Source organism: Perissodus microlepis, chromosome 3, assembly GCF_051167445.1.
Source record: "Perissodus microlepis isolate ML-2025 ecotype Zambia chromosome 3, ASM5116744v1, whole genome shotgun sequence".
NCBI classification, from domain to species: domain Eukaryota; kingdom Metazoa; phylum Chordata; class Actinopteri; order Cichliformes; family Cichlidae; genus Perissodus; species Perissodus microlepis.
In genome coordinates, this window is record NC_140463.1 from 43,331,235 (window position 1) to 43,353,709 (window position 22,475).

The following is a 22,475-nucleotide window of genomic DNA, read 5'->3' on the forward strand; positions in this document are numbered from 1 at the left end:
CAGTTCGTCAGTTGCAACAAGACAGCTTACCAACGTGTACGTAATAAGCTAATACTCCTGTGTGCTATACACTACAGTGTACGCTGTACACCTACTTACTGGTTTTGTCCAATCAGTCTGTGTCTCTGAGTTCATTTGTGTTTCTCCTACAGCTCCAGACCGCAAAAAATGCGCGTGCTCTTTGTGAGCTCGTTCCCGGCTCGTAACCAGCGCGTTCTGCCGTCAAGGGTGATCTTTGGTTAAATGTGATCATGTGACTGATGCAAGCCAGATCCTTTTATTTAGCAAAACTGTGATTAATAGTTAAATATTATTGTTGAGGGGCACAGACAGGACTCCACACGCACACACACATTAAAAAATAATAATAATAATTTTTTTTAAAAAGTTGCCTCAACAAAAGGGCACTTTGGTCACCCATCAGGAAAGGGGCGGGTGCTCAAGCCCCTCTAGCCCCCCTCCCTCTGCACGTGCCTGCTCGTGACATCCAGCAGTTATTCACTGAGAAAGAAATAGATGTAACTCTCTTTATGAGTTTTTATGTATGGAATTTTCATGTGTTTGACACTCAGATATACAGCAAACACATCCAAAACATAACCAAACCTTAAATGGATACCTGAAGATCTGGCTGATTTTTTTTCAGCCCCGTTTGGTTCTTTTGCCATCAGAATTGTTGTCTAAAGGCAAAGAAAGATGCCCAACGGATTTACTTTACCAAATGGACCATCCCGGCCTTGTCGTATTGGTCTATTTGATTCACCTTTGTTTTTATTTTTTTTATTTTTTTTTATTTTCACTTGCTACACACGGGACAGACATGACTGGGGGAAAGAAAAGGGAGAAAGAAAGAGAGGTAGGGAAAGAAAAACAGCAGAGAAGAGGAGCAGTGATAAAGGGCTGTCAAGAGCTGTATTCTAAAACACTTCTTCAGCAGAGAATCAGAGAGGAGAAACACACAGGTTTTCTTGCTAGTAAGGGCAGTCACCAGAGCGCTCGCACGAGAGTGAGGGCTCAGAGACTCGCAGCTCTGAGACTGCCCTGGTCTTTATTTATACATCAGTGGGTGTTTGTTCCTTACATTGGAATGTGGATGTGTGTGTGTGTGTGTGTGTGTGTGTGTGTGTGTGTGTGTGTGTGTGTGTAGGTGTAGTCAGAGTGTGACCCCATAACCGACTTCCCTAAAACTGCTGGTCTGGAAGTCCAACAGTTCATCTAAACACTTAGACTAAAACTTGACATAGCTACGTTTATCCTACCATAAAACAATAGGAGAAGGTACGACCTCTCCCATACTCCCAGAGTGTGGGTGTGAATGCCAGAGCACTTTGGAATGCACACAAAGCCTTTGCAGACTATTAAGGATCACACATCCTATCACTACCATATGCAAACTTATATAATTAAAAGATTATACTGACTACTAAGTACAATTTTCTATTGACAAGGGCAAAAAACAAAAACCAACAAAACAAACAGACAAAAAGTACATCACCTGGATCACCTGTTGAGAAAGAAAAAAGAGAAAACAAGCAGGAAAAAAAAGAGAGTGCAATATAATAAACAACATCATCACAATAATCTATGTGAATATAACAGTAAATACTAAATATTGAATATTATTGTGCAGCACAAAGGATAGACAGCGCACAGTGTGCTTTGAGGTAGCAGCCAAAAAGGGTGTAGTTTGTGTCTGTGAGCACCTGTGTGTACACCTGTGAGCATGAGCGCGCTTGTATTTAAAAGGTTCCTTCATGTAATTATCTGCTAGAGGGTGTGGGGGGCCATAGCCCGGTCCTCCAGGGCATGAAGCAGGTATGGAGAAGGCTCCAGACATCCAGAGGCCCTCAGAGCACAAGATCTGGCTGATGTTAAGAAGTTAAAACTTTATTTATTTATTGGCACCTGCATCCAGTTTAGAATGTGTAGTTAACTGTGCATGTCTTTGGACTGTGAGAGAGACCGGTCCTTATACCTTATACATGGTTACATCATATACAGCAGAGATAGCTGAACTTGGTGTAATAGTAACAGATGGACAAACATATCTGTATTTAAAAAACTGTATGTATATCTTTATTTAGAAATGACAACACCTTGTCATTTAACACTTTAGTGTTGAAGGTTTATTGGGTGGGTGTGGTGGTGTGTGTGAAAACGCAATGTGAAACTGTCATTCTGTGGGCCCCAACCCACAGGAGTGGGCACACGGGTTTGGTGCTTGGTGGATCGGGTGGCAGTCAGATGCGGGGGTCCTGGCACGCTGATCCCTGGCTTCCAAAACTGTCTTGTGCTACATGGAATGTTGCCACACTGACAGGAAAGGAGTCCGAGCTTGTGTATGAGGTTGAGAGATAACAACTAGATATAGTCAGTTTACCTCAACAGATGGCTCAGGTTCTGGAACCAGTTTCCTAGAGAGTGGTTTCACTCTGCAGTTACCCTCGGTGAGACACAACGGGCAAGGGTGGGTATAACTGTATCCCCCCAGTTTGCTGCCTATATGTTGGGCTTTTCCCCAGTGTACAAGAGGGCTGTTCCCTGTATCTCAGGTCCTGAGTATTGTTTGTGCTCCAAATAAAAATTCAGCTTTCCACCCAGAAACTAAGTTGTTCTGCTCTGGGACTTAAATGCTCACATCATCAATGATAATGTGACCTGGAGGGGTGTGATTGGAACAGCCTGTCTGATAGAGTTCTGTTATTTTACTTCTGTGTGAACCACAGTTTGTCCATAACTAACACCAATGTTTGTATTCCACACACACTCACTGACCTCGACTGAGAATGTAGTCAGGCAGTTGAAGGAACTGTACTGCCTCTGCTATGGTTGGGCAGTCAGCTAAACTCCTTCCCCACATCAAGACTCTGATGACACGATTCCCGGTTCACAGGTTTATTGACACAGGGAAAGGTGAAACTGTAACAAACAGTACAAGGCATAATCACAGTACTTATTCACCATATACATATATAACGATGAAAATATATTAACCCAGTTTTTTTTAATATGTCAACATGCAATGTTCATATGAATTACTTCCCTTTTTGACTCAAATACAAACATCAAATTATGATTTTAACAAGTCTTGCTATAATTCGTTTGTCGTTCCCCTTTAACTAGCGCCATAAGCGATTGCTAGCGTAAACTGCATAAGATTGGTTTTATCATTAAACTTACAGAAAAATGAACTTACTTGAAAGGAAGTGATCTATACATGCACATAAAATATAAAACAAGTCTATACATACCCGCAATGCTACCAAAGGCATAGGATGTATGTAGATGCCACTGGATTTATCTGGCTAAGGCCACCATGCTGCACATGCCTTCTCCTTAATTCACAGACTTACTTCCTGTTTACCGACGACATCATGTCCTATTACCGACTACAGGTTTTAAGGTGGCACCAGAGAGTTACAATTGCATATTTAAACATTTACCAAATCCAAGAAAACAGTCTACCTTAAAAACTTTTGATATCAGAACAGGAACACTTTGACAAACTTCTCAATCCCATAGTCATGCCTTCCATCAAGAAAGCAGAGAGAGACAACTAGCCCATCACTGAGGGGGAAGTCACTGACGTGGCTAAACAAGTGCACAGTGGCAGGGCCCCTGGGGTGGATGAGATTTGCTCTAAGTTCCTGAAGGCTCTGGATTTTGTATGGTTGCACTGACTGATATGCCTTGCCAACATTGTTTGAGGGTTGGGGCATCAAGCTTATGAGAATTTGCATAATCATGATTAAATCAAGCTCATGCTTTTGGTTACACTTTACTGTCTTACTATCACTAACTCACATCATTGTTCACCAAGGTGAACAGTGCAGCAAGATGACAAACAGCCAAAAGCATGTATTCCTTAAAGGCTGCACATTCCAAGCTATGACGCCACCACATCAGCTGAAGTTTCCATGCTAACATGCATTTGAATCTACTAAGACTTGAGGACATTATTCTCGTAGCTATCATTGACCAGGTTAGACTTCTGCTGGTTTTTATGAACATGTCATCAACTTGAATGTCACGCGCATTCATACCAGTGTTCATTCCATGGAGCTCATAACTTCTATAATTAACATAGGCATCACTGCACAAGTAGCTGTTCTAAATTACAAAGGAGAATACAGACTTGCAGGCTGTCTGGTGCTAAAGATAAATTGCAACCCGATCAAACATATATAATATAGTACAATTATGAGATCGGTATTTTGCTGCATGCCATGTTAGTAGTTACAAAATCACGGCAGAAGCTCGCTAAACATAGTGTTTATATCATGTGAAGACAAAATGTATAAAAATATGTAGTGACATATCTTTTGTAGACATGTAAGCTTCAGCAAAAATACTATCTACATTATATAAAATCTGTCATACAATAATGATAATGATATTCTGCTTTTTGTTTTCAGCTGTCAGTTTTCACCATTTGCTAAAAAAGCAAATTTGCTTTTTTAGCAAATTTGCTCAGCCACTGAGCAGCCGCCAATATGAAAGAGCAGTCGTCTCTTTATATAGAGATAACTTTTACTGGAGCATAGTTCACTTACAGACATTGTAGTGGTGGTACGCACAATAATGAACTTTACCTTGGTGCCACTTTTTCCCTGCATCTTTAGTAAGTACACTTTTCCCTTTTTTCTCAGTACAGTTTCAACCCTTCATTCTGTACGATAATCGAGCCAAAAAGAATCGTGTAGACCAGGGTTCGGCAACCTTTCTGATGACAAGTGCCATCTAAAGTCAGTGTGCCATATGATTGCATTAGCAATAAATTTAATAACGCTCTATATTAACAGTTACACACTATATAGAACCACTTTATAGAATTATATTTGTTCGCAGATGTTGGCAGCTGTCAGCGAATAGTTATCAGCTATTTTGAAACAAAAAAAGACACTTTTTATCCATAACAGCAAATGAACTGTACAACAGAAAATATAAATGCTATTTATGGTCTCCTCACAACAATGATAAGAAAAATAAACTGGGCCAATATGGCACGTTTGTTAATACAGGGATACACATGTTAATGTGATCTCTGGTCTCCCACTCAGAGACACAGGTCTCCGAGTGTCCAGCATTCAGACAGCTACCTGAGGACACTCATGTGAGAGAAAATCTGCTCACACAGATATGTAGAGCCAAATACTGTCAATAAGGCCTCTGCAATGTTCTAAAGACAGTTAAGCTTGTCAGGTACTGATGTCCAGCAGGTGAAAATGCAGCTCCATGAACACGCACACCTATGGATTCCAGCTGCTTCGATGTTGCATTAACTGGCATTAACTCAGCCAGTTAATGCAAGACAAATCTAGCTGCTCATTAAAGCTTTCTGGTTTGATCAGAAAATAAAACATTGGTCCAAACACCTGAAAGTCCCAAAAATGCATTGTGAATTCTGTCTCGAGTCTACGGATGTATCCGTGTATCTCCGTGGTGCTGATGCTGTGCTGAGCGGAGCTCCTGAAGCTTTTGAAGTGGCGGAATGTGGAAAGCTAACAACGTCCCTCTCACCAGTAGGTAAAGATATTTTTAGCCATTTACAAGTTGAATCTGGTAGTTGGGGTTGTTAGCTAAGATACCGTCATTAAGAAGCGGCACAACTAATGTGTCTATGCAAGCTGATTTGCGATGTGCACCGCTGGCGCGGCCATTTATTTTTTGATGCACCTTCTCAGATTAATTCACTGTGTGTCGTGCCCAGGGCTGGACTGGGACAAAAAATCGGCCCTGGCATTTTGACTAGAGACCAGCCCACCAGGTATTAAAGCCATAAAGGCTTTGAATGAAAACAAACGCTGTTGTGACAGTGATGTACGCTGTCTTGTTGGTATATGTATGATTTCTATACATTTTACATCAGATAAAAACTTTGGTTGTAAGCTTCAGATAGTTATTTAATAACAGCCAGACATTTTAAATGAGAATAAGAAAGTATATCTTTGTGCCCCCCTCTCCCTGTTAATGCCCCACCTGGCCCCCCTGGCAAAACTTTGCCAGACCCGCCCCTGCACAGTTACCAGTTGTCAGCTACAAAGGATCCTGGTGTTATTTGTCTCTCAGAAACAGATCATAACTTCCCTTCAACTCATTCATGTCACCTAAAAGGTAAACCTGTTTCTCCATCACCTGTTCAGCTCTGATGATTCAGTAAGGACATCTCCTGGTTTCATCTTCATGTTTCCCTCTCACCACATATCCAAACCGACATCATGACCAGCAGGTTTACAGCTGTGGCTCCAGCAACCATCAGCTGATACTAGAAATTAATATTAAATAAATTCTAACAACTTAAACAAGCTTAAATGTGCTGCTGTTGTTTAGCGCGACATCCGACGGTTTCCTCTTTCTGGCGCAAAGTGGACGATAAACAAACGAGAGAAAAGCCGATCAGCTGATCATTGATCAGTTTCATGATTGAAGTAGCAACAGGAGAGGGAGAATGAGAGAAGAAGAAACAGCTGTGCAGCGTAACGACAGAATAACTCCAGCTTTGTGTCTTTTTCATTGTAGCTGAAGTCCGGGACAAACTGTTCCTTTTCAGCTCAACACGAAACGCATAATATTTTCTCTGAATACGGGACGATTCCGTCTTTTTACGGGGCGGTTGGCAACTCTACTAACTTATGAATAAAATAAAGTTCATGCTAGCTAGTACGCAGTACGAGTTATTGTAACTGACTGTAAAAAGTCAGCACAACGAAAATAAACTACACCTAAACCTGCTTTATATCTGACCCAGATAGACTGCAGGTCATAACTTCTTACCTGAAATTCAGTTCACCTGACACTCGGACCGGCGGCCGCCTCGGGTCTCTCCTCCTCCTGCCTCCCCTTTCTCTCATCCACCTGCTGGCCTCCACCACTTGCTAATGTTACTGAATCTGTGGAAGCTACACCATAGCCACCACCAAACAACTGAGTTATTTTTATACACCGGCCAGCATCTGGCCAATCCACCACCTTTGATTGTTTATACTGTTACAAAAAAATAAATAAAAAATCATCGGCCCGATGGCCAGTCCAGCTATGGTCGTGCCATCAGTTAACCCTTTGCGTGCCAGCTGTGGCACGCGTGCCTAGGGTTGCCGACCCCTGGTGTAGACGCTTCATGGATGGTGTAATTCGATGTTTGGTTCCTGTTGAATTTCAAGTTTAGGATTCCTGGTTTGTTTTAGGTTGGATCTCGTCCTCAGTCGCACAGTTTTACACTGTCGAGGTTCAGCCTGGTGAAGAAGTCACAGTGAAGTGCTCCAATTTTAGCAGATTTCACTCCCGCATATTTTGGTTTAAAATGACCAGCAGTCCCAACATCAGTTGCATCTCGTCTATGTTAACCTCTGAAAAGGTTTTTTCCTGTGATGGAAAAAAAATTTGCACGTCATCCAACACGTCTGTGGTATTTCTCAAAATCAAACAAGTAAATTCATCTGACTCGGGGCTGTATTTCTGTGGAGAGAAACTCAATGACAAGCTAGTAATTGTAACATATTTAAAGGTTCAAGGTAAATAACCCTGTGTCTGTCTTTTTATATATGTGTTTAGTTAAAATAGGTAGTATACTATAATTTTGTATTTTCTATTTTTTAGAATTATCTGATGGATTAACAAATCCGTTAAGTATCATCCTGAGTGGGCTAACTGTTTTCCTTCTGCTGGTCATCATTGTTCTGATTGTCAAAATCAGGAAATTTCCTACAGGTATTGTTGAGAAATCAGTTTTACCCCGGTTCTTTTTATTCCTCGAGCATCCAGAGATGGCACCGGACTCAGTAGTCATTTTCACAAAACCCTTATTAATCTTTATTCATCTTCATTTAAGCATGCACTTCTAGAAGGGAAGACGAGGCCGGTGTGTCCCTCTCCAAAATCTTCACCCCTTTGTTCGTTATAGCCAGCTTTATAGAGGCGTCCCCATCATAAAACCCCCTACGGTGTGCTGCAAACTCTGTGTCTGTGTCTATGTGCACGAGCACATGAATGCCTACATGTGCGCGTTCCCACGTGTCTATGTGAGTGCTCGTGTGTGACTGTGTACGCATACCTGTGTGTATGTGTGAGTGCACATGAGTGAGTGTGCGTGTGGATGTGTGTGCGTGACAGTTAAAACACTGTGGGTGTAGGTGACTCCCTAAGTCATAAAACCCATCTCCCTTCCAGATCACAGTTATCCAGTTACAAATATTGAGACCCCCACCCTAACATTCTCTGGGAAATATCCACTCAGCATTAACTCCTCTCTGTTTTACTTTCACAGTTCAAGTGGGGGAGGTGTCTCCTACAATCTACTCCTAAGTTCACGACACAGTGAGGCCTTTATTATATTGAGGGCAATGTCTCTACAATAGTTCTACATTCTATGTTAACACATTTCTAAATTCTAAAATCAGCTAAACACTCCTACAAATCCCCCTTTTTATCTGCCCTATGGCAGATAAAACTAAACTAAATCCCTCACCATAATGTTTTCATACTGTGACTCCCCATTTCCCAAAAGTGGCATCATGGTGTCTGCCTTTGTATCAGATTCTCCCACAGCACGATTGATGAGTCTTACGAACAAGGCTCTGATACAAGGCACACAGCAACACCCACATGTCACTAATACTGCAATAAAAACAGACAAAGAAACCATAATTAACATAATGAAATCTTTCCATTGCCCAAAGACAGAGGTCATCCACGCTTCCAGCAGGTCATCTAATCCCGAATGCTCATACATTGTGGTGGACAACGTCTTTAGGCCTTCCAGAACTCGGGTCACAGAGCCGTCGGGAACTGTGTTATTTGGGATGAAAGTACAATACATATCCCCAAACATGGCGCAAACGCCCCCTTTTTTGGTGGAGTCGCTGGAATGGATTAAGGTCTGTCTCTGGGCAATTCACTTATAAGAAAAATCACAGTTAAAATAACAACAGTCACACCTAACACTACCGTTTCTCTCCAATTCCCCCTCAACCAGCCTAGAGAAGTTGACATGATTTAAATGTAGATAAAAGGCTCGTCTGTTTACATCTCTCCCTCACAGAAGGCTTCTCTGCAGAGCATCAAATCTGCATGGCAAAGTGACACACTTTAGGTGATCTTCATCCTTGGGAAAAGTGGTGTCAACTATTTCCCAGTCTCCTAGTATTTGTGCCTCACACAGAATCACAATTCCATCCTCTGCGCTGTCACTTTTGGAGCTTGGCACGCTCTCTCCATCCCTCAGGTTCTCATGTTCCAAAGCTGCTGAAGATTTAAGGCAGAGCACGTCGTACACCTTAGTTGTCTTCCTCAGCGTCAACATTGAATCTTTCATTTTATTTAAAATCTTGCTGTGGGAAGTATCCTCTTGATCTCCTGGAAGCTCAGTAGCACAGCTCTCTGTGTGATGTCTGCTGTGCTGAAGATGATCTCTGATCCTCCTGAAGCCTCTCTCCTGGCCTCAGCTCCCATCTTGTGGACGATCCTCTCAGCCACTCCTTCTCGTCATGGCACCTCACGACATCTACAGATTAAAAAATAACACTCCTCTTGCCACATGGCTTCCACCATGTGTCAACTCCCCAATGAGACATGCACAAGAATGTTGCACATTCTCTCTAAAACAATCTCCAGGGTTTCCCACTTGGAGCAGCCATACTCCAACCTGTAACCCTGTGTAAAAACATTAATCAGCAGTCACATGTTAAGCTTGTTTAACTCCCAGCTCCACCTGGAGCCTGTAACCTGGAAGACAAATCTGTTAAATCAAACTTCACATTTGCAACCAACTGTAGATCATAAGAGTGATAAAGTACTCAGCATAACAGACAAGTATCATGTGCAGGTTTTCTCCAATTATTAAATCACTATTATTACCATAATTTGTCCCAAATCATGAATCATCCCAATTTATTCCACAATTTAATCTGTGACTTTCCTTAAACAATGTCACTCCACCCATTTTATCACTATGAGCTCAATAGCCCATCTTCAACTATTCCATAAACACTGCATCCCTTATTTGTTTTTCTCATGTCACTTGTCCGCTTCTGCTGAATCCTCCATATGCACTCTTAAAGAAAACAAACATTAGCAACACACATGATCGTGTGGTGGGCAGGTGTCGGCCATCCACATTCCAGAGGTGCCGTAAAAGGCCATAAAATTAAGCCTGCTGTAAAAAGAATGACACTGGTTTCAACACAGGAAATTTCTCACGTTATTCACATCGTCAAAGTAACCTTCAACATTTTCCCAACAACACAGTGTAACAGCATCACCAACTCATAACCTGTAGTAAAGAAACAAACATCCACCAATTGTTCTGTTAGAAATCACATCATCAAATCACATGAAGAACTGTAATGCTGTAGAAAAGAGAATGCAAATGTTAGCGCTGCGCAGGTGTGTACACACTTTCTCACAGTAAGTTCTGTGAGCAACACAAGCCCATGAATAACACACCCCTGGTAGATTCACAAACACAGAAAATGGCATTTAAAAGGTTAAACCATCACGCAACCTCGAATGTTGCTGTCATCTTTCTGCTCCTGTAAAAGGAAACACATAAATTCATCCACCCTTTTGTCCTGTCTAGGTGGAGGTTAACCTTGAGTCGTGGTCAAGTCTTGTCAGCTTTTGTCAGCTTTTACCAATCAGTTTTTTTCTCTTTCACTCATTCATTCATACATTCATTCATTCTTTGCTGATAGTGGAACCTATCGTCGCATTTAGTTTCCACTCTCAGCAAAATGACGTCATTTCAAAAAGAAAAAGAAGAACTTTAGATCGGATTACCTCGCTGAATCCTTTTTAGGCAGGGACTCTCATTTTCTAATTGTCCCAAATAAGTGGCTTTCTCCTGAGCCCATTTTAATGTGGAGAAGCTCACTTGTAACAATTTTCTCGACGACGTGTCGTACAGCGCTTTCTGTTCTAATCGTGCAGATCTGCTTAAAGAAAAGAAATTCACAAACAGAAATCAGTGCACTGTTCAAAAAATAAAAATAAAATGAAAAATGACAAATAAAACTGAAAAACAAAAGAAAATAAAAAATACAGAAGCCCGGTCTTAAGACTTGTCACAGAATATTCTTTCTCTTATAGGTGAGAAAACACCAAATCTAAAACTTGGTGCCATGGTAAAACCTTCCCCATACTTCAGAAACAAAAACCAAACAAAACAAAACAAAAACAAAAAATCTGCTAGTTTCACTCATTTAAACTCTGGCTGCAGGATTCTGTTCACCCCTGCTATCATGTTCCCCAAAATAATACTAATTCAGTCGTCTATGTATCAGTTCTCAACCCACTCAATAAACCAGACAGGATGATGGTAACAGTATTACCTACTTAAAATTGTGTTTGATCTTCATTACGTGTGTGTGTGTCTGTGTGTTAGTCGGGTTAATACATTTTCTGTTTTTATGTATCCTTTTATGTACCTTCCCCCTTTTTTCTGAAACAAAACTCCGTTCACTCCAAATTTTGTTTCAGAAACATCTAAATGAAAAACTCTGTCATAGTCAGGCACAGCTAAACCCCAAATGCTTGCAGGTTACCATAGGCAACCACACTGTGTGTTGTTAACCCCTTCTACAAATACCCTCTTGTAATGTGTTACACTTTGTGTATGATTTTTGTTATCTCTAGTGCATATTATCTGCATGTGTGGTGTCACCTTTCCATTTTTCTAACAGTACACTTGCATACCTCAGTGCTTGTCTCCCTCCCCCTTTTGTGGTGGTCTGGACACTGTGTCAACCCTCCACTTCCAGGCAGTCGCTTGTCTCCCCGGATTCCTTAACCTAATTTGATTCCCCACACTAAAACAGCAGCCTCAGCCCTCTTCTGCTCCTTTTCTTCTCTCCCACTTTTCAGTCCAATGGCAGTCAGTTTTCTTCAGCTTTGTCCCGTGTATCTCTTTGTCCCACTGTCTCTTTCATTGCCATCTCACTCCAAACATGGCAAATGTCAAACTCAGACAGTCTTCTCAAAAGTCCTTCACACACAGTGAGGTTGCAGCTTGCTGGAAACGCATCTCCATCCATCCAATCTAGATGGTGGATCTTCTCTTGCTGATGCCGTTTGCCCACAGCGCTGCTGGACCTCTCTGCTCAGAACTCTGGTATTGTCTCTTGGACTCCTGTCCACTGTTGATGTTCATGCTTATGCTTCTGAAACTGCACTCTGTGTCTTCAGGGAGAGATCAGCTTCCTTGGAGCTTGCTTGTTCAGGATGAGGACGGGAAGCTGCAAAACAATTCAGCCAAAAAATTCTGGCTGGGTGTTTTTATTTTTTTCTAATGATTTTAACCTATAATTTTCTTCCGACTGCTTCCCATGGAGAATTGATCCAGGTCCGTTCCCCACCTGTAATCGACAGACTGAGAGACTTTCATTATTCACTGTGACTGCATATGTTTTCATCACTCCTAAAGCAACACATCTCTACTTATTTTGTTTTGAACTCTACTGACTTTAAACCCCAAAAATAAAATTTTTATTTGTTCTTAACCGCAAACACAAAAATCTTCTTGATGTTGTTGTTAATTATTTTCATCCACCACACTCCAAATTATGTTTTCTTTTGTGTCCAGCAGGGGAAGAAGATGACCTGTAGTGTCACTACTTCCCCCAGTTGGAGACAATTTCCCACTCACACTTCCACACTTTTTATTTTCTTTGTTTTCATCATTTTCTTTCTCTCTCTTTTTTTACCCCATTGTTTTACACCCACACATTAACCTGTTAACTCACTCCTCCAACCTCATCTTCCTTTCACCCCAACAGCTGTCATACAGTCAGCAATCAAATTCTCCATTCATCCTTGAGTACTTGATCACCTTTAAATGTCACTGTTAATTTTATCAATTTATTTATCATTACTTTAACACTAATCCACTTTTTAATTTGCTTTATTTACTTTAGTTCATTTTCTCCTATTTAATCACTACGATTTCTTGACTACTTATTATTTCACAGAAAATCAACTAATGTACTTTGTCTCCCTATTTGTCATCAAGGAATTCACACACACTCACAGGCTGATCACTCGCCCCCACCTTTTCTTTCTCTCTCACACACACGCACATTTTACTCTTCGTTCGTTCCACCTGTGAACCCGCCCCTCGAGGCTGGCTCACACACACCTCATGCTTCTAGCAGTCCCATTCAAACTTTCTGCGAGACACTTCTTCCTCTGCTTATTCCGGACAACGCCCTAAACGGCACACAGAGCGGGTGCCGTCCGCACAAATTATTCAAACTGCGCCACGGACTCGATACCGTGGTTTCTCTTCCCCTAAAAAATATAAAACCAAATTAAACCCCCCAATTGACTTCACAGTTTGCAACAACTCGTGACACGGCCTCCTGCCGCGATTTCTGCACACCACAAACACACACTTTTAGACACGAATTCTTTTTGTTACTTTAATTTACTCCCGTACTTCAGACGAGACACAGACTCTAACTGCGCTTTCACACACACACACAATCTACACACACTGCAATCAGTGGGCTGAGCCAAGCAGTCGTACTCTCACTAAGAAGCAACTTGCCCCCACTCTCATGCATGTTATCAACCGCGACTAGGATCCAACACCTAGCTTTAGTTATGTTGCATCTTCAAAAAATAAAAATACAATAACTGAGACTTACAATGAAGTATCGTTGCAACTGGTTTACTGAACCTTCTTTTCAGTGCATGTACAGAACAGGAGTATCCATTTTCTGCTGCCTCCTACAGGACACACTCTTCTTCCACTTCCTTACACATTAATGTAACACAGAACCAATACTGCCTCTCCTGGCATTACCATTGTAACAACACCCTCATTCTGTTTCTTTCAGAAGAATAACAGGAACTTAGGGTGTAGGTATCTATGAATAATAACTATTATGTATACTCATATATTTATATAACCTACTAATTTCTTGCGATACCACATCTCCTCCCCCCTTAAGTCAACAACTCCCTTGACTTACAAACTAACTGTTTATCTAAAGAATGCTTAACAAGCAATCAACATGTAATTAAGGTAACCATACAACCATACAACTGTACATAGGTTTCCACGTTTCTCTTTTTTTTTTTTTTAACTAACTAGGAAGGTACGTCCTTCCTGTGAGATCAGAGCGCATTGTTGCTCTATTTCTGGAAGATCTCACTCTACCTAACAAAGTCCTTTAAAGTCTCTGGTGGACGTCTCTCTCTCTGGGAACGTCGCAACACGGGTGTCACTGAAGAGTCTCCGGGAGCCGGAGTCTCCGGAGCATAAGGCAACTCCATTGCCGGAGGTTGTGGCGCTGTGTCCAACTCCGATGGCAAGCAGCACTCAGGCACTGATTCTTTGTCAAGCAATGGCTCCACCTCCCTGTCTGGTGTACTGGGAACAGTGTCAGCCACTCTTGCTCTCACCTGATCCACGTGCCGCTTCACAGTTTGACCTGATCCAATGGTAACAATGTAAGACACTGGACCCGATGCTCTCACAATGACTGCGGGAATCCACTTCGGGCCATAGGAGTAGTTTCTGATGAAGACCTTGTCTCCCGGTGTGAAACTTCTCAGTCTTTTCTTGGTGTCATGATTTTCTTTCTGTTTCAATTGTTTGTGCTGCACTTTTGTTTTCACATCAGGCATGAGCAAGTCCAAAACTGATCTGAGTCTCCGTGACATCATCAACTCGGCAGGTGATAAACCAGTAGTGGCATGCGGTGTGATGCGATAACTGAACAGAAATCGGGACAGTCTGGTGTGCAAGGTATCACCTTTGACTTTCTTCATCCCCTCCTTAAAGGTCTGGACCGCCCTCTCAGCCAGCCCATTTGAAGAAGGGTGGAAAGGTGCTGATCTCACATGGTCAATTCCATTCTGCTTCATGAATGACTCAAATTCAGCACTTGTGAAACATGTTCCGTTATCTGAAACTAACATTTTAGGTAGTCCAAACACACTGAAACTCTGGCGCAGTTTCTCTATAGTTACCTGTGATGTAGAGGATTTCACAGGGTAAATGTCCATCCACTTGGAATGAGCATCCACAATGATTAGAAACATCTCCCCGAGGAAAGGCCCTGCATAGTCCACATGGATTCTGGACCATGGTGACTCCGGCCACTCCCAAGGGTGTAATGGTGCAGTAGGTGGTGACTTGTAGTGTTTCTGACACTCCTCACATGCCTGCACTTCTCTTTCAATGTTCTCATCCATCCCTGGCCACCATACATACGACCTTGCCAAGCCTTTCATCTTCGACATGCCTGTATGAGTCTGGTGCAGGAGTTTCAATATTTTGTCTCGGCCTTTGGTGGGAATAATTACTCGGGCTCCCCAGAGCACGCAACCATCCCTCACACTCAGTTCCAGCTTTCTCTGTCGATATGGCTTCAAACAGGCATCGGTCTCAGTTGGCCAGCCTTTTAAGGTGTACTCGTGGACTCGCGACAACAAGACATCCTTAGCTGTCCATCGTTTGATCTGTGCAGTGTCCACTAATGTGTCATCCAGTACATCCATCATTAAAACCTGCTCAGCCATCTCTTGCTCAGGTGCTGAGTCTGGTACCGGCAACCGGCTGAGCGCATCCGCGTTTTCATGGTGTTTTCCTGGCTTGTACCTGATGTTGTACTCGTAAGCACTCAATGTCACGGCCCATCTTTGTACTCTTGGTGAGCCCATCTGAGGTATAGGCTTCTTTTCATTGAACAATGAAATTAGGGGTTTATGATCTGTGTAAATCATGAAAACTCGGCCATACAAGTATTTGTGAAATTTCTTGATGCCAAATATCACAGCTAAACCTTCTTTGTCAAGCTGAGAATACTTTTTCTCAGCAGGAGAGAGTGTGCGTGACATGAACCCCAAAGGTCTCTCGCTTCCATCCTCCATCTTATGTGACAATACGGCACCTACGCCGTATGGGGATGCATCACATGAGAGAACCAACTCACGGTCAGCAGAATAATGAACTAACACCTCTGCTGAGTTCAACAGGTTCTTGGATTTCTGAAATGCTTCCTCTTGTCTCTTTTGCCATGTCCACCGTACCTCGTGTCTCAAAAGTTCATGTAAGGGTGCCAACAGGGTTGCCAGGTTTGGAAGGAATTTGTTGTAGTAATTTAGCAAACCTAAGTATGCTTTCAGTTCAGTGACATTTGTGGGGGTAGGTGCATCCATGATTGCTTTAACTTTCTTTTCCATTGGGTGGAGCCCCTGGGCATCCACTATGTGCCCCAAGTACTCCACTTTCTCTTGGATGAAGGCACACTTGCACCTCTTTAACCTCAACCCAGCTTCCTCCAACCGGGTCAACACCTCATCCAGGTTCTGTAGATGGCTTACTTCATCCACTCCAGTCACTAAGATGTCATCTAAATACACCGCTACGTGAGGTATCCCCTTCAAAAGACTTTCCATGGTCCTCTGGAATATTGCTGGAGCAGAGGCCACTCCAAAAGGCAATCTGTTATACGTGAACAGCCCCCGAGATGTGTTTACTGTCACGTACTTTTTCGATTCGTCATCCAAGAGGATTTGCTGGTAAGCGTGGCTCATGTCTAATTTTGAGAACTGCTTACCCCCGGACAGTGTGGCAAACAAGTCCTCCATTCTGGGTATGGGGTACTGCTCCAGTGAAGCCACGGTATTTACAGTAAGCTTATAATCCCCACACAGTCTTATTGTCCCTGTGGGCTTCAGGAGTGGCACTACTGGTGCCGCCCATTCAGCATATTTTACTGGCGAGATGATGCCTTCTTTCAACAGTCGGTCTATTTCCTCATCGACTTTTGCTCGCATAGCAAAGGGGACAGAACGTGGACGGAAGAAGCGTGGGGTGGCATCACTTTTCACATGAATAGCAGCTTTCATTCCTTTCAGGGTGCCCAACTCCTCTTTGAATACATTCTCATGTTTCCTTAACACTTGCTGAAGTGTTTTTTCTGTTGTTTTGACTTGGTGCAGCTTTCTGTTGTTAGGACTGTTTTTCACTTCACCCCAGTCCAATTTAATTTCCTCGAGCCAAGCTCGACCTAGCAAGCTGGGGCCGTCGCCTTCGACCACCACCAGGGGCAGATGTTTTTTCTGCTGCTTGTATTTGACGCTGACTCGTGTTGCACCAATCACCTTAACAGGATCCCCTGTATAAGTTTCGAGCTTGATTTTGATGGGCTGCAGGCTGGGGGGCTTGCTGTCTTTCCCTGTTTCTCTGAATGTTGCTTCGTTCATGACTGTTAGGCAACATCCAGTGTCTATTTCAAAGTTCACCTTTTTTCCATCAATTTGCATATCCACAGTGTAGGGGTCTACTCTTCTCAAGTGTACCACACTGCCACGCCCTAACTTGAACAGTTTTCTTTTGTGCCCTTGACTGCACTTGACACAGTTCAACATGAAAGAGTCATCTTCAGAGCTATCAGTTTTGTTGTTATCTGCTTTATCGCCCACATTGTGAGTACTGTAGTGTGAACTCTGCTTTTTTTCTTTCTTTACATATGTCGATCCATACTTTTTCTGGTTCAGTTTAGTCTTGCTTCTACAAGCTCTAGCTATGTGTCCCATTTTACCACAAGCATGACATTTTTCTTGTTTGTACTTACAGTCTGCTGCTGTGTGCTTGGTTCCTTTGCAACGATAACACTCTTTATTTTCTGTTTTAAAGGTACGACTCTCCTGTTGTCCTCTAGCGAGACTGAAACATTTTGCTGACGCTCCTGAGGTCTGCAGATCCTGTGCATTTTTATTTGCAGTCTCCATGGCTACTGCAATTGACAGAGCCTTGTCAAAAGTGAGATCTATTTCTGACAAGAGACGTCTCTGAATTCGGTCATCCTTAATTCCGCAGACGATCCTATCTCTCAACATCTGTTGTAACGTGTTGCCATAGTTACAATCCTGTGCCAGGCGACGCAGCTCCGCTACATATTCCATGACGGTTTCATTCGGCTTGCGGGAGCGAGAGTCGAACTTATACCTTTGCACAATTTCACTGGGCTTCGGATCGAAGTGATTTTTCATCAGAAGCACCAGCTCTTGGAAGGTTTTGTCTTTGGGCTTGGCCGGGCTGATAAGGTTTCGCATCAAGCTGTACGTCGCTGCTCCGACGACACTTATTAATATCGCTCTTTGTTTCTCTGCATCGTCGATCCCGTTAGCTGCGAAAAACTGCTCGAGTATTTCCGTATACTCATCCCAAGTCTGATTCTTTGGATCGAACGCTACTAGCGTGCCAATTGTAGCCATTTCCGCTTCGAGCTTACTGCCTTCTATTTCCAGCCGAAAACTTTTGCATTCTTTGAAAAACTAGCCAAACCTGTAGCCGACTCCATCACTTTTTTTTTTTCTTCTTCTCTTTTCTTTCAGTCCGATCGCCCAAACTCCTTCCCCCTAAACGTCCTCGTCGCCAAAAAGATGTTGCATCTTCAAAAAATAAAAATACAATAACTGAGACTTACAATGAAGTATCGTTGCAACTGGTTTACTGAACCTTCTTTTCAGTGCATGTACAGAACAGGAGTATCCATTTTCTGCTGCCTCCTACAGGACACACTCTTCTTCCACTTCCTTACACATTAATGTAACACAGAACCAATACTGCCTCTCCTGGCATTACCATTGTAACAACACCCTCATTCTGTTTCTTTCAGAAGAATAACAGGAACTTAGGGTGTAGGTATCTATGAATAATAACTATTATGTATACTCATATATTTATATAACCTACTAATTTCTTGCGATACCACAAGTTATTTAAGGTGTTCCCGATACCCAGGTTACCAACCTAGCTCCTGTCCCACAGGACCCAACGACGCGTCCGAAGATGGGTTGAGTTGCCAAACTCAGAACATACACACGGCCCTCAGCCGCCACAAGGCCTTAAACCCCGCTTTCTAACTAATAGTAACACACGTTTCCTGCTTTAACGCACGGGGACGGATCACACACCGCCACTTTTTCTAATAACTAAGACGGATCACACACCGCCACTTTTTCTAATAACTAAGACGGATCACACCGCCACTTTTTCCTAATAACTAAGACGGATCACACACCGCCACGGATGAAACACCGATTCTATTAATCCGTAACAAAAATCTCCTGCTTTAACGCACTGAGATTTTCTTACGGGGCGCTAAACATCAACTTGGAGTTCTTACAAAAGTCTCTTGCTTTAACGCACTGAGACGGACACTAGCCGCCTTTTTTCTACTGAGTGAATTTACACTGCGATACGTTCAACTTAGCGAACAGATAATTTAGGCTTTAAACAATATGCACGGTTCGAAAATAAACAGGTCGTGCTTACCTTTTAATCATGTGAGCTAGCTCTCTGTTCGCCTAGTTTCACGATCTCAGCTCTGCCAATTCATCCTCTCTGGGCCTGGAGCGAATCCCAGGGTTTCGGCACCAAAACTGTTGAGAAATCAGTTTTACCCCGGTTCTTTTTATTCCTCGAGCATCCAGAGATGGCACCGGACTCAGTAGTCATTTTCACAAAACCTTTATTCGTCTTTATTCATCTTCATTTAAGCATGCACTTCTAGAAGGGAAGACGAGGCCGGTGTGTCCCTCTCCAAAATCTTCACCCCTTTGTTCGTTACAGCCAGCTTTATAGAGGCGTCCCCATCATAAAACCCCCTACGGTGTGCTGCAAACTCTGTGTCTGTGTCTATGTGCACGAGCACATGAATGCCTACATGTGCGCGTTCCCACGTGTCTATGTGAGTGCTCGTGTGTGACTGTGTACGCATACCTGTGTGTATGTGTGAGTGCACATGAGTGAGTGTGCGTGTGGATGTGTGTGCGTGACAGTTAAAACACTGTGGGTGTAGGTGACTCCCTAAGTCATAAAACCCATCTCCCTTCCAGACCACAGTTATCCAGTTACAAATATTGAGACCCCCACCCAAACATTCTCTGGGAAATATCCACTCAGCATTAACTCCTCTCTGTTTTACTTTCACAGTTCAAGTGGGGGAGGGGTCTCCTACAATCTACTCCTAAGTTCACGACACAGTGAGGCCTTTATTATATTGAGGGCAATGTCTCTACAATAGTTCTACATTCTATGTTAACACATTTCTAAACTCTAAAATCAGCTAAACACTCCTACAGTATCCATATGATTTAATTTAAATAGCAGATACAAAGGTATTGACCTCATAACTTAAGGATGTACGTTTCTCTTTTGTTTCTCTTTTAGCTCAAGATGATGAAGAAAAATCCACAACACAGTGAGGTAATTTATTTTCATATCAAATTATAACTTTGGATTAAGATTTGTAAACACATAATAAAGTTATCCAGGTTTAGGATAATATTACCTTCCAAAATAAGTCACATACTGTATATTTATTTTGAAATGACAATTTTTCCATCACCAGTTTTTTTCCCATTTGCTCAAAAACTGGTGAAAATTCAATTCAAATTCCAAGCGGTGGACATTTATCTAACTCAAACCCTGCCTCTAACCTTAGATGGCTTTGTCTCGTCCTGGTGAATGTTAACATGTTAACATGTAATGTTTTGTTATTAGTGACTTTAATCATTTTCTTTAACAGAATGTGATCTCTGATACCATGAATTATGCAGCTTTGAGTTTCCATCGAAAAGCAAACTACAGAAGGCCTGTACCACTGAGAGAGCTGGATACGAATGTAGTGTATGCTGCTACACGATAGACTGACAGAGCAGGAGAAAAAAATGTTTATTGAGTTTGTGGGGTATCTGCATTTGGTGTGTTTGTTAGGTTTTGTGTTTTGTTTTTTTAATAAATACCAGTGCAAAATTTGCGCTGTTATTATTTTTTATATATCAACTATTTATATTGCCAAATTGTCTCTTACATTCACAGTTTGTATTACAGTAGATGTATCTGAGTTGATGTACATAAATCATAATTCAAAATATGTTTTTTCTCCTTCTTGAATCTTGGAGCAGCCTGCTTAAAATGTTGGCCATGTTTAGCATGAACATTCACCACTGCAGCATAACTACATTATAAATTAAAAACAATGAAGGTAAACATTTTGATGTGATGTGAGAGCTTGCAGAATAAAAAGTGAGAATGTTTAGAAATAATTTGAACTTGTATTTTGTATTATATAGTTACAGTTACAGGAAAAATATGCTGGGCCTTCTTTACCAGGGTGTTGGTGTTGTGGGTCCAGGTGAGATAAGCAGAGATCTGGGTGCCCAGTAACCTGAAGGTGGAGAGAGATTACACCCTTTCTCCATTTATGTTGAGAGGGGAGTGGACCTCTCTGTGTCTCTTGCAGTCCATGATAAGTGCTCTCATTTTAACAATGTTCAGTTTCAGGTTGTTTTCTGAGCACCAGTGGGACAAATTCTCTCCCTCTGCCCTGTACGCTGTCTCATCTCCACTGGACATCAGCCCAACCATGGAGGTGTCATCAGCATTCTTAAAGATGATGTTGGTTGAGTGGATTTGTGTCATGTTGTACACTAGGGGGTCGAGAACGCAGTCCTTTGGGGATCCGGTGCTGATTGACAGTAGGGGGGAGAGGTTCAGGGTGAGTCTGGCTGACTGCGGCCAGTTGGTTGGGAAATCTTTGATCCAGGAACAGGTGGAATCTTAAGGTGGTCCAGTTTGATGGTGAGGTTTCTGGGATTATGGTGTTGAACATTGAAATATAGTCCACGAAGTGCATGCTCACGTAGCTCTTCCTGTTCTCCACATGGCACAGTGCTTTGCGAATCGTGAGGGTGATGAAACCCTCCATGGACCGATTTGCTTTGTAAGCAACCTGGTAGGGGTCGAGGGAGAACGGTAGGCAGCCTCTGATTTGCTGGGACACCATCTGCTCAAAAACGTCATGACTATAAACGTGAGGGCTATAGCTCCATAGTCGTTAAGGCTGTCTATTCCAGGTTATTTTAGCACTTTGATTAATGAGGGAATTATGCTTTATATAATTATATATAAATATAATTATAGAAATGTACTGATCAGTGTGCTGCACTGACATTAGCGTTAGCTTGGATATTTGGCAGACATTCTCACTTAGTTTGTCGCATGGTTGGCAGTAAAATGGGACTGTTAGTTCACGCCTGAACAACAGGACAGTCACTAAGGAGCATCAGTACATCACACTCTAAATTTAAACCAGGTGATTTACCCATGTTTATTATGCTAAAAGGAAACTGTACGAAGTCCATATAAAAACACTGTAATTCAGACATGACGGCCAACTGTTTATAGCACTTCCTACACTGGAATAAATGTCAACACCTTGTCAGTACAAACTGCCATATGCCAAACACTACTTGAGAAAACTGGAAGTGGTGTAATTTTCATAGGTAATGTAGGGGTTCTTTTTCCTCCTGGGCCTTTCAAAGGTCCCCTGGTACTATTAAAAGTTATGTTTGATTTTGTGCCTTTCTGTACAGTTCCTGGGACATTTTGAAATTAAATTGCACAATTTGAAATAGTTTATTTTAATGCATATAGTGTTTGAGTTTTTTTGCAAATTGTG

At 42.2% G+C, this 22,475-nt stretch overlaps 1 protein-coding gene across 1 annotated transcript; it reads left to right on the plus strand.

Annotated features, from left to right (window-relative positions):
- The first annotated feature begins 4,581 nt into the window (after window positions 1–4,581).
- Window positions 4,582–20,660, plus strand: LOC146391627 (uncharacterized). Its single transcript, XM_084922882.1, has 6 exons — window positions 4,582–4,621; window positions 7,185–7,511; window positions 7,597–7,707; window positions 14,619–14,683; window positions 20,183–20,218; window positions 20,541–20,660. Exons 1-6 carry the CDS (start codon window positions 4,582–4,584, stop codon window positions 20,658–20,660), a joined length of 699 nt encoding a protein of 232 aa, XP_084779008.1.
- The last annotated feature ends 1,815 nt before the right edge of the window (window positions 20,661–22,475 follow it).